General features: G+C 45.3%; 1 protein-coding gene across 1 annotated transcript in view; it reads right to left on the bottom strand.

The window, feature by feature from the left end:
* dmtn (dematin actin binding protein) overlaps positions 1 to 12,901 on the bottom strand; it is a 38,664-nt gene that overhangs the window by 24,248 nt on the left and 1,515 nt on the right. Inside the window, exons 2-4 of the mRNA XM_061734564.1 lie at positions 3,311 to 3,358; positions 3,096 to 3,176; positions 1,527 to 1,670 (exon numbers count right to left, since the gene is read on the bottom strand). Of these exons, the coding sequence (XP_061590548.1) occupies positions 1,527 to 1,670; positions 3,096 to 3,176; positions 3,311 to 3,319 (234 nt within the window). The 5' untranslated portion in view covers positions 3,320 to 3,358. The remainder of the gene's footprint in view (positions 1 to 1,526; positions 1,671 to 3,095; positions 3,177 to 3,310; positions 3,359 to 12,901) is intronic.

A 12,901-nucleotide genomic window follows, 5' to 3' on the forward strand; every position in this document is an offset into this window, starting at 1 on the left:
GCTCCGGCCCAATCAGCAAGTCCCAGGTTGGGGTGCAGGGTCGGGGAAAGGTTGAGAAGGGGCAGGGCCAGGGAGAGGTCTTCAGTCTGTCAGACAGGCTGGCCTTAAAAAAACATGTGGGCATGACCCAGAAATGCTGAACATGACCCAGAATTCATCTGAAACGGTCGAGTGGAAAATTGTGGTCCAGGTATCCGCCAGGCTGAGCCAGCCCGCTTCTGATGGGGCATTAGTGTACATGATGAGCAGCTGTCACATCTGGAGGAAACATCACTGCTGACAGGTATATAGAGGTTTCAGGCACGGTCTTGCCTAACTGGTCTGCCTGCAGTCCAGAACTTTGACCCACTGAAAATATTTGGCGATCATTAAAGGAACAGAACAAAAAGCAGCTCCAGGACGGTTTAGCAGCTCCAGTCCTGCATGGGACCAGAGCGGGACAACATGCGTCTCCCAGAGCTTCATCAGCTGCTCTCCAGATGTTTGAGAACCAGATTTAGATGAAGAGAAGATACTACACGTTATCTAATAAATGTCTAACGCCTCAGAGCTGCTTCCCTGCTCACGACACAGAGCTGCAGGGCCGTCGCAAGGGGTGTGTGAACCGTGCGACCGCACGGGGCCTCGCGCTATGGGCCGTTTTTTTTTTTCCTTCTTTCCCTTATAAATATCAACAGTCACGTTCCATTACAGACCTAAATGTGTACTAGTCTGTGCATATCAATAAATATATGTGCAATGATGCGCGTGTCTGTTGTTCAATACAACTGATCAGACCAAGCGCAGACACAAGCTGCTCTGATCCAGACGGTGGAGTTGGAACAAACTGTCACACAATGTCGAGAGAACGAGACAGAATCAGGAAATTTCCATCAGAGGATGAAAAAAGAAAAAAACTAAAGAAAATGGAAGAGTTTAATGCCTCTCTGAAAGGCTGGTTTGATTAATTTGTTACAAAAATCACCGATCCGACCGGGTCTCAAGCAGCCGCGGGGCCCCGCCCTGAGGCAGTCCAGGCACATATTTTTCGTTTTCATTTATTTAGCCTCTATAATTTGAGAAGATTACGAATTATATGCATAAGCATGTTGTTAATGTGTTAACTTATGGGGCGATTTTGTTTTGTGTAGAACTGGAATGAATCACACACTATATAATGTCAGTTGAGTTAGGCCCCTATGTCACTAATATATAAGTCGCTCTCAGTAACAGGCTGATTTGATTCATGTAAGATTACTTGTGTGTGAACAATGTTGTAATAAACAGGCATTACTATAAAAAATATCTTGACTTGTCATGTCTTGTCAATGCAATGCTTCATAATGAAACGTGTGTATGTGTTTGTATCCAGTATTTTGCTAATTGGAGAGTTAAAATTACGCATATAGACACCCGATCCGACCCGAAAAACCCAAAAATTTCACGAGGGCCCCCCCCGGCCATTTCGCACAGGGCCTCGCAAATCTCCCAGACGGCTCTGCAGAGCTGGGTGTGTCCTCCTGCACATGCTCAGTGTGTGTGGTCACCTCTCTGCGCGGCGGGTCGAGGGGCGAGAAGGTCAGGTGTGGTTGGTAGGTCATCAGGTCGGGTCTCTCCACCTGCAGGATGGCTTTGTCTTTGGGCAGTGCTGCCAGGTCTCTGTAACCCACCACCTGGTCGTTCACACGGGCCTGAAGACCAGAGCACACACATGTCCCTTATTACTTCCTGTTTCCTGATGGTCAGTTTTTCCTTACAATTATCCAAAGTCTCAACTTAGAACAAATAAATCCCCATTGTTTAAAGCAGCACAATGTAACTTTCAGCTTTTGTTGAGTTTGGCGGCTCCTTTGGACAAAAGCGGTAGTGCTTTACCAGAAAGAACTACATTTCCCATGAGCACCAGCGCGTACTGCCGGAAAACTCCTGTCCCCGTCACTGCATTTGTTTTGATAGTGAATGAAATTAGACGGGACGGACTTTCAAAACTACTTTTCTGTTTTCAGCGGTCGTTTGCAGGATGGATAGCGAAGAGGTAATGTATCTATTTTTGGCTAAACAATATAATATGACGATGTTGAAAATCACTAAGTTCAACTTGGTTTTATTAGTGAAGTCTCCCCCGCCCCCCTGTCCTGTTTCAGCGTTTCTACTGCACCTTTTTCCTGTCACGTTTTTTAGAGGGACTTCGTCATAAATTAGTAGTCCAACATACTTACTGACAAAATAAAAAAATACTTTATAACCTGTGAATAACTGAATGTTTTGCAGATCAGCCCTGCACAATTTTACAGTTCTCAGGAAAAATACTAGAAATGTTCTATACATTTTCTTTGCATTGCATTCTTTCCTCTAGTGCTGTAATTCTATTCAATTGTATTATTCTTTTATAAAGCTTCCTCATTGCCAATTACACAATTTTATGATCCCTGTTATTTTGTGTCTGTTGTTGATATTGTCAGTAATTTTAGAATGACCAAAACCCAAGACGAATCCCCTGTATGTGAAAACATTGTAATGTAGATTCTTATTGAACATAGAACTCTACATTTACATTTGTATCATAACAATTCTGTCTCTCTTGTCGGACATCCCTCCTCGTCTTTCAGCTCACGCCAGCGAGTAAACGCCGGGCCAATGTTTATTCTTGTCCGGGCATTTAGCTTGTTACTCTCCCACTTTCTTTTTTAGCCTCCTCTGATAAAACTTTTATTTTCTTGGGTTTTTCCGCTGCTTCGGCCATGACACCAGCTTCTGCTGAGCTCTGCACTCCACGCCCCGCCCAGCTTTGGTCTGGACTACGAATGGGGAAGGAGGGGGAAGTGACGTATGCCATAAAGCAGTCAAAGCCGTAAAAATGTGTAGTTTTTTAGTGTGGCAGGGATCCTACCATGCTCCTCAAAGTTACATAGTGCCAGTGAAGGAGATACAGAACCCTCAGACCATGACAGAGGTTCATTAAACCTGTTGGAAGTTGATGTTCCATCACAATGATGATGATGAAATATTACATTAAGGTGGAAAAGTTACATAGTGCTGGTTTAAATGTTCTCAGTAAAAGCTGGGTCTGTGGAGCTGATGGGGTTTCCTGTGTCTCGGTGCAGGTGTGCGTTTACCATGATGCCGGGGGCCGGAGACCCCGGGGCGCTCGGACCACTGGAGGGCGGCAGGTTGACCGGAGTGACCCGTCCCTCCACCTGTGAGCGGAAACATTCAGACCTGGACTAAAACTCAGCAGGTGAACCTACAACAATGGAAGCTCTGTCCTTTTTATGCCAGTAAATGTGTGTTTCTCCTGCAGCTGTCCCTGGTGATCAGGGTGATTTATTACCTTCTGCATGGCTGAAGAGAGCCCGTCCTCCTGGTTGGTTCAAAGCAGCTGGAGACACAAGAGGACAGACGGAGTGAGTCAGCAGATGCATTAGCCGTTACACAATATCTCATTACGCTTGGAGAATTACTCAGCTTCCTGCAGAGTAAGAAGCCGACTAATAACCTTTAAATCCTGCTGCACAACGTTTCCACGAGAATAACTTCCTCCAGCACACCAACAACTGGCTCTTGACCAACAAACGAGAGGAATGTTGACCGGGTTCAGCAGCAGATTAACTTGCGTTTGACAGAAGTCGTGTAGGAAACAGCTCCACACGTGAATGGATCAAAGCACAGAACTAGCGGGGAAGCAGGGCAGCGTCTCTTTACTTCTGTTATTTTCACATCGCGAGCGGTGAGTCCATCCAAGCGTTTAGATTTGGGTGTGGACAGGAGGAGCAGATGCTGCTGCTGATGTTTTAGAAAACAGGTTCAGAACGTCTTCAATGTGCCGGCACGTCTTCGATCTGGGTCGTTTTAGGCACGTCGGACTCAGATGAGACGTGGTGGACACTGTGCTCCACTTTGCATGCATTCATTTTGTGCATCTCTGAGCAGAATGTGACATCTGCAAAGTTAAAAAATGTTCAACCAGGAGGCAGCACACTCCCGGTTAGTGAGTCTCAGTGTCGGTCCAACTGCTCCTAATCCAGCTCATCAATTTTGTTTCCAATAATATTAAGTCGCTGTTATTTTTCTGAGAATCAGCACCTCCAAGACCGAGGCCATGGTTCTCCACCGGGAAAGGGTGGCGTGCCTTCTCCGGGTGGGTGGAGAAGTCCTGCCCCAGGTGGAGGAGTTCAAGTATCTCGGGATCTTGTTCACGAGTGAGGGAACGATGGAGCGGGAGATTGACAGACGGATCGGTGCAGCGTCCGCAGTTATGCGGTCGATGTACCGGACCGTCGTGGTGAAGAAGGAGCTGAGTCGAAAGGAGAAGCTCTCGATTTACCGGCCAATCTACGCCCCTACCCTCACCTTTGGTCATGAACTTTGGGTAGTGACCGAAAGGACAAGATCGCGGATACAAGCGGGAGCAGAGATGAGTTTCCTCCGCAGGGTGGCTAGACGCTCCCTTAGAGATGAGTTTCCTCCACAGGGTGGCTGGACGCTCCCTTAGAGATAGGGTGAGGAGTTTGGTCACCCGGGAGGAGCTCGGAGTCGAGCAGCTGCTCCTTCACATTGAGAGGAGTCAGCTGAGGTGGCTTGGGCATCTGTATCGGATCCTCCTGGACGCCTCCCTAGGGAGGTGTTCCAGGCATGTCCCTCCTCCCTAGGGAGGTGTTCCAGGCATGTCCCACCGGGAGGAGACCCCGGGGAAGACCCAGGACACGCTGGAGAGACTATGTCTCTCGGCTGGCCTGGGAACGCCTCGGACTCCCCTCGGAAGAGCTGGAGGAAGTGTCTGGGGTGAAGGAAGTCTGGGCATCTCTGCTGAGGCTGCTGCCCCCGCGACCCGGGAAAGGATAAAGCGGCGGACGATGGATGGATGGATGGATGTTATTTCTCAATAAACTCGGGTCATCTGTAGGATCACAGTCAGATTGCTAGCATTTAAAGTAACGATCTGCTGATGCAGTGCAACATAAAGAAGAAACAAGCATTGCATTTCCAGTGAAGTTCTAGTGATATAGGACCTTAACTTATTGGTATAATTCGCATATGCTGATATAAAAAGTGCGTACAATGAAATGAAAGTGGTACTCTTGTAAGTCTGTAGACTCCTATGGGGAATGGAAAGATATTCTAATAGTATATAAAAAAGCCATTCGCAAAGCCAGAACAGCTTATTATTCAACGTTGATAGAGGATAACAAAAGTAACCCACGTTTTCTGTTCAGCACTGTAGCCAGGCTGACAAAGAGTCACAACTCTGTTGAGCTGTGTATTCCTGCAGCTCTCAGTAGTGAAGACTTCATGAGCTTCTTTAACAGTGAAATAACAAGAATTAGAGAAGAAATCAACCAGCCGGTTGTAGGTGTTTCTTCAGCTTTAGCGACTTCCCTACGCTCTGACTTATCTCTAGACTGTTTTGATCCTATAGACCTCCCTGAGCTGACCTCACTCGTCAATAGAGCTAAGTCAACCACATGTATGTTAGACCCCATCCCGACTCCACTATTCAAAAATGTTTTTTCTCTTATTGGTGCGACAATACTGGACCAAATCAACCTATCCCTAAGCTTAGGATATGTACCACAGGTTTTCAAAGTGGCAGTAATTAAACCTTTACTTAAAAAACCTTCCCTTGACCCAGACACCTTAGCTAATTATAGGCCAATTTCCAACCTTCCATTTGTATCTAAAATTCTGGAAAAGGCAGTTTCAAGCCAGTTATGTGACTATTTGTATAGAAATGATCTGTTTGAAGTCTTTCAGTCAGGGTTCAGAATGCATCATAGCACAGAGACAGCACTGGTTCGAGTCACAAATGACCTCCTTATGGCCTCAGATAAGGGACTAGTGTCCATACTGGTTCTACTGGACCTCAGATAAGGGATTAGTGTCGATACTGGTTCTACTGGACCTCAGATAAGGGATTAGGGGACCTCAGTGCTGATTTTGACATTTTTGATACTGTAGATCAGTATTTTACTGCACAGGTTAGAGCAGTTTTTCTCAATTCAAGTCCTCGTGGGCCTCTGTCCTGCATGTTTTAGATGCTATTCTGCTTCAGCACACCGTGATACAAGTACCTGTGTCATCAACAGAGTTGTGCAGACCTTGATGACAAGCTAATGAGGACCTTTGATTAGAATCAGGAGTGTTGGTGCAGGGAAACATCTAAAACATGCAGGACAGTGGGGGCTCGAGCACCAGGATTGAGAAAAACTGGGTTAGAGCATGTTGTTGGGATTAAAGGGACAGCTCTACGTTGGTTTAAATCATATCTATCTGACAGGTTCCAGTTTGTTCATGTACATGAGGTTTCTTCAGAACAGTCAAGGGTCTGTTATGGTGTTCCGCAGGGTTCAGTGCTAGGGCCAATCTTGTTCAGTTTATACATGCAGCCGTTGGGAAGTATAATTCAGAATCACGGCATACACTTTCATTGCTATGCTGATGATACACCGTATCTCAGCTGTATCTCTGTAATATTGCAAAGATTAGGAAAATCCTCTCCCAGATGGATGTGGAAAAACTAGTTCATGCGTTTGTATCTTCTAGACTGGATTACTGTAATGTGTTATTAGCAGGATGTCCAAGTAATTTGCTGAATAGGCTCCAGCTGATCCAAAATGCAGCAGTACGAGTACTGACAGGAATCAGCAGGAGAGACCACGTCTCTCCAGTGTTAGCGTCGCTCCATTGACTCCCCGTAAAAGCTCTGCATTATTTGCAAGATCTGATAGTGCCTTATGTTCCTGGCAGAGCTCTCCGTTCTCAGAGTGCAGGTTTACTTGTAGTTCCTAGAGTATCTAAATGTAGATTTGGAGGACAGTATTCTGCTATGAAGCACCGTTAATATGGAACAAATTTTCAGTTTGGGTTAAGGAGCCTGACACCACCTCCACCTTTAAAACCAAACTACTAAACTTCTGTTTAGTAAAGCCTATAGTTAGTGTTTAGTAAACCTCTAGTAAGTATAAACTCTAGTGTGTTAGGGCCAGTATAGCTGCAGCTATAGGACAAGACTAGAGCAGCTGGTCTGAAACAGACCAGACAACCTCACGTTCTACTGTAATACCCACAATGCAATGCACCACTACTGGTCAGAGCAATCATCCTCATGTTAGTCCGGCTAGCCATGCCTGTTCAACTCCAGAACATGCCGCTGTAAACCTGTGATTTACAGCCATCTCCACCGGTAAATAACGTACCAAACCAATCACAACAAGGCAAGTGCCAGCTTTAGTCGTGCAGGAACATCAAAGAGTCATGATCAACTCCTTAGAGTAGCAACTTTGTACTGTAAAACCGACAACAGTCATCTACGCATTCCCGCTCCACCACAGACATTTTAATTCCGCTTACACCACATGCTTCCTTTCTCTGATTGGTCGCCCATTTGCCTCACGGCCCAGACGGGTTGAACGACTGACCTGGCGATGGACATCCGCTCTACACTTTTGGGAGGGAACATGAACCAGGTCGGGAATCAACCGGAACCTGAACTGAGCCAAACCGCGCAGTGAAAACAAGTCTTAAATCCATTTTGATCATTTCTACTTTGCTTTTTTTTTTTCTTGATTACTGCGGTTTTTGCTGTCTGTGTCTGTTTTTCTCTTTTTGGGGGGGTTTAGTCAAGTTACACTAAACCTCCCAACCTAATACAGCATTTGCCAGCCGCCTGGCTTGGTTCTGTTGTCACGATGGAGGGTCTTGGCCTTGATTCCTCTCGTTTCCTCTGCTCACACTTCTGTAAACTCATCCTGGCAGGAGGTCCAGCTGCTGTTCAGGTGTGTGAATCCCACCTGAGACCCGAGGAGGGCGTGCTAGAAAGCACATTCTCGTGCTCGTGCTCCTCTCAGGCGCTTGATGGCTGCAGAGAGTCAGCTTTGATGTTGTCATGGCGATCGATGCGAGTAGTGATGCGAGTAGCCTTGACTGAGCTCTGTTCAGGTATTAGTTCATGAAAATCTCTGAAAATGAAACCTGAAGGTCGCAGCACTCTGAACAGGAGCGGCAAGCGTGACGTGGATGTCCTACATCCCGTGGGGATGGTGGAGGGGGGCTGTGATAAGAGGATTTTCCTCCTGTGTTAGCTGAGACGGTGCTCCAGCAGCTCTGTGGAGCGTCGCTAACTAAACGCTGAACAGTTGTTGCCTGCGAGTCCTAGTCCTGGGGCCAGAGCCAAAAATGTCACTGGTCAGCACCACTCAAGGTGACCAAACGTACTTATGATTTTTGAAAAGATCCATGTCTGTAGATGATATTTTGGTATGATAACCTTCCTGAGTGGCAGCTGGATCAGAGTTATCAGCTCATGAAGTTACCACCTCCTTCAGAAAATTACACTTTAGATGCTGCTGCATATCCTGGTTTAGACTCATGTACAGGATATCTGTCAATGTTTCACTATATTGTCTTTGGTATCATTTTAAATGAGACCTTTAAATCATTCATTCAAGCTAAGATGTGATACATTTCCTGAATCCTTATGGTCCTGTGAGTATTCCAGTTTTTGTATTTTGTGTCTCTGTTGTTCCTAGATGACACAGGGCTAAAAGATACTATATAATTTAGGTGAAAATTGTGTAAAAATGTGTGTTGTTTATAGTTTAAAGAGCTGCAGTGACCTCTATGTTGGTCAGAAAGATTCACATCTTAGCTTGAATGAATGCTTAAAAGGTCTCCTTTAAAATGATACCAAAGACAATATTGTGCAACATTGACAGATATCCTGTACATGAGTCTAAACCAGGATATTCAGCAGCATCTAAAGTGTAATTTTCTGAAGGGGGTTTTAACTTCATGAGCTGATAACTCTGATCCAGCTGCCACTCAGGAAGGTTTTCATACCAGAATATCATCTATAGACATGGATCTTTTCAAAAATCATTAGTAAGTTTGGTCACCTTGAGTGGTGCTGATATCTGGTCTGGAACATGGACTAACCTCCAACCGAGCCGTGTTCAAGACAAACGATCTGGCTCCAGACCTTCAACAGATCATTCTTCGGGGGGGAGGGGGGGGGGGATGTGGATGTGATGGGGACGAGGAGACATCAGGGAGTCAGATTCAGGCCTGGCTGTTATCAGAGCCTCCTCGGGGGGTGGGGGGGGGGGGGGGGGGGGGGGGGCTGGCTGTGATCACCGGAAACACACTTTGTATCATAACAGCATGAGAGCCGGCCTGCTAATGCTTCAGCCGGGGGAGGATATCCTCGCCTACAATATCCTGACTTCCTGTGAACTGGACTCTTTCATCTGCCTCCCTCCCCTCTCCTCCTCCTCCTCCTCCTCCTCCTCCTCCTCCTCCTCCTCCTCCTCCTCCTCCTCCTCCTCCTCCTCCTCCTCCTCCTCCTCCTCCTCCTCCTCCTCCTCCGCCTCTCCTGCTTATCAGCTCCCCCAGCCGAGCCAACGCCCAGCCGCTCCTCAACTGTAACTGCCGTGGTTACACTCCTCCCTCCAGAGAATCAACACCCCGGAGGAGCGTCATCCATCTCCAACCCTCACCTGCCCCAGAGCCGCCGTTGCTGCTAGGGATGCCGCAAAAAAATGTATCACGATCATTTCTGGCATTTATCCCGATAACGATAAAAATGACGATAAAAAAAAAAAAACAATTCAACTCCACCTTTAACTATAAATCTATCACCACATTCAGTCTTTGGAGCCCCCAAAACACTGCTCTAAAAGATACTAAATGCTACTAAACTACACACCAATTAAATGACTCCACCTGTACTGCAAAACTGTAATAACTCAAATGAAACAAGTTTGAAATGTAAGAACAGATTCAACATTTATTCCAACTGCATGGCTTAAACAGTGGGATAACAGTGAAACAGCAAAAGTACCATCGTCCTTCAAGTTTTCTTAGCTTATAAAATCACAAAGTAGAAAAAAATACAACCTGATAAATAAAGAAACAGGACAAATAAATAAAAGTTCACTGAAAATAAAATCCTATCAGTGACGACCTCTTCTAATATAAATAAAATGGGCAAATTAACCTGTGGTTGGAACATGCCACAAATTAGATACTATTGCAATTTCTTTTTGGAAATAGTCAAACGTTATATCAAAATGTAACAACCATTTCCTTCTGTTTTTGCAGACTCTGCACATAATAGATGATGTTTGCTCCTCGTCACTCTTTTTAAATCCAAACCAGTTCCAGAGATGGAGCCTCGTTTAACGACGAGCTCCTCGCTCTCAGATCCGCCTTCAAACATGTTTGTTACACAAAAACGTCATCAACGGGAATTTATCCTTTTTACCGTGAATTTACAAATTCTTACCGTGGGGAATTTTTTTGACGGTAAATCGTGAACGGTAAAATATCCATTCCTGCTGCGTCTGAACGTGTTAAATCCTGATGTGTGGAGGTTAGCGGATCTCAGGAGAGAGACAGGAAACCCCCAGCACCCCCAAACATTGTCAACAACCCACTCCTCATCCAGAACACCATTAAATATTGAAAGTTTCTGGTCATTTTGAACCTCTTTTGAAACATTTTGCGTCTCTTCCTGCCGTCACTTTGTCTCCTTGAACCCAGGACACGTCTGCCGTTATTTTGCATCTCTTTGTCGTAGTTTTCATTGTTTTGTCTCTGATGTTGTTTTTTTCATCTCTTGTGTTGTTTAGTGTCTCTGGTGTATTAATGTTTGTTATTCTGAGTCAGCAGCTGCAGGAATCTGTGTTTGGTGTCTGTTCATTCATGCTGCCTGTCAAAGTGGTTCACACTAACGTACAATCAAAGGTAAAACTGTTCAGCGTTAGTGAGTCCTGACCCCGGAATCACCGTTAATCACTATCATCATGTTCTACAAACACCTGCTGCTTTAGCTTACACTTTAGTTTACACTTTAGCTTACTCTCTCTAGCATTTACTATCAGACCTGAGGACATTTAACCCTGGGCTGTCCTAGGGGAGAGGGAGGGGGGAGGGAGAAGAGATGGAAGGAAGGAAAGAAGGAAGGAAGTAGGAAAGAAGGAAGGAAGTAGGAAAGGGATTAAGGAAGGGAGAAAAATTGGAAGGGAGGAAAGAAGGGAGGAATGGAAGGAAGGAAGAAAGGAGGGAAGAAGGAAGGAAGTAGGAAAGGGAGGAAAGAAGGGAGAAAAGATGGAAGGAAGGAAGGAAGTAGGAAAGGGATTAAGGAAGGGAGAAAAATTGGAAGGGAGGAATGAAAGGAAGGAATGAGAGGAAGGAAGAAAGGAGAAAAGAAGGAAAGAAGGAAGGAAGTAGGAAAGGGAGTAAGGAAGGGAGAAAAGATGGAAGGGAGGGAGGGAGGAAGGAATGGAGAAAATAAGGAAAGAAGGAAAAGCAAAGAAGGTAATAAAGGAATGAATGACAAAAGGGAGGTAGGAAGAAAAAGGAGTAAAGGAGGGTAAAAAAGAAGGAAAAGAGGAAAGGAAGAAGGACGGAGAGAGCAGGAGGAAAGAAGGATAGAAGAATTGGGTCATTTTGACCCAAAGACAGTACAAGGGTTAAAGGGTCACGTGGGTCCTGTGATGCTGCCTGTCTCCATGGTAACAGATTAAACATTATTGAAGGTTATAGGTTAAAGGAAAGAAAGAAGGGAGGGAGGAAGGGAGAAAAGGAAAGAAAGAAGGGAGAAAAGGAAAGAAAGAAGGGAGGGAAGAAGGAAGGAATGGATAAAATAAGGAAAGAAGGAAGGAAAAGCAAAGAAGGTAATAAAGGAACGAATGACGAAAGGGAGGTAGGAAGAAAAAGGAGTAAAGAGAGAGTAATAAAGGAGGAAAAGAGGAAAGGAAGAAGGAAGGAGAGAGCAGGAGTAAAGAAGGATAGAGGACTTGGGTCATTTTGACCCAATCAGGTTCTCAGGTTACCAACCAGAATACGAGTCATTCTGATCAATAAATGAGTTTGTATGAATTTAGTTTGATTATTCGCTGGTTTTCACTCGTCACAACTTCAGCTGTGTGTGTGTGTGTGTGTGCGTGCGTGTGTGTGTGTGTGTGTGTGTGTGTGTGTGTGTGTGTGTGTGTGTGTGTGTGTGTGTGTGTGTGTGTGTGTGTGTGTGTGTGTGTGTGTGTGTGTGTGTGTGTGTGTGTGTGTGTGTGTGTGTGTGTGTGTGTGTGTGTGTGTGTGTGTGTGTGTGTGTGTGTGACAGTGATCTGAGTGGCAGCAGTCTAAGTGTCTGAGAGTCTTATCGCTAAGAGCTTTTAGCTGCCAGAGAGCCGTCGATGGAGATCCACTGAGTGTGTGTGTGGTCCATTAGTGACCCCCCCACCACACACACACACACACACACACTGTGCTAGTGATCGGCTGAATGTACGATGTCTGGCAGGACCGACTGCATCCTGGTCACCACCTCTGCCTGAGCAGCAGCCGGGTTTATGGGTTTATGGGTTTATGGGTTTATGGGTTTATGGCGTCGACTAACGATCAGATTCATCCACGACGACACCAGACCTGAGTCACAGACGAAGTGACACCGTCTTAGACCGTCATCGTCATCCTGATCGATTGTTCAACTCCCTGGTTTGAGCAGGACAGTTCAGACTTCTCAGATTCCAGCTGCCTCAATGACAACTAGGTTCAGACAAGATTGAATTTGGGTTTTGGTTTCAATAAGCTCAATACAATAATCTGCTAACCGTCTACATGAAGGAAACATTGACTGGTTTCACTGGTTTTTCTGCTTTTATTCAGTGGGAACTGTATGATTTTAACAGAATGATTTAATTAGAGGATTTTCATCAGACAGACCAACAATTAAATTAAGAGTTATTACAAGACTATAAAGTTATAAATCTGGATTTTTTTTCCCAGAACAGCAGGTGAACTGGAAAAACAACAGAAAACCTGAATATAAGCAACTTGTTTGTATATTTTAGTATATTTCATAGTGCATATTTCTTGTGCACACATGCGTCCAACCGCACTAAAACAAACGGGACTGATGCCATTCGGC

The sequence above is a fragment of the Cololabis saira genome, chromosome 11 (assembly GCF_033807715.1).
Source record: "Cololabis saira isolate AMF1-May2022 chromosome 11, fColSai1.1, whole genome shotgun sequence".
Classification (NCBI taxonomy): domain Eukaryota; kingdom Metazoa; phylum Chordata; class Actinopteri; order Beloniformes; family Belonidae; genus Cololabis; species Cololabis saira.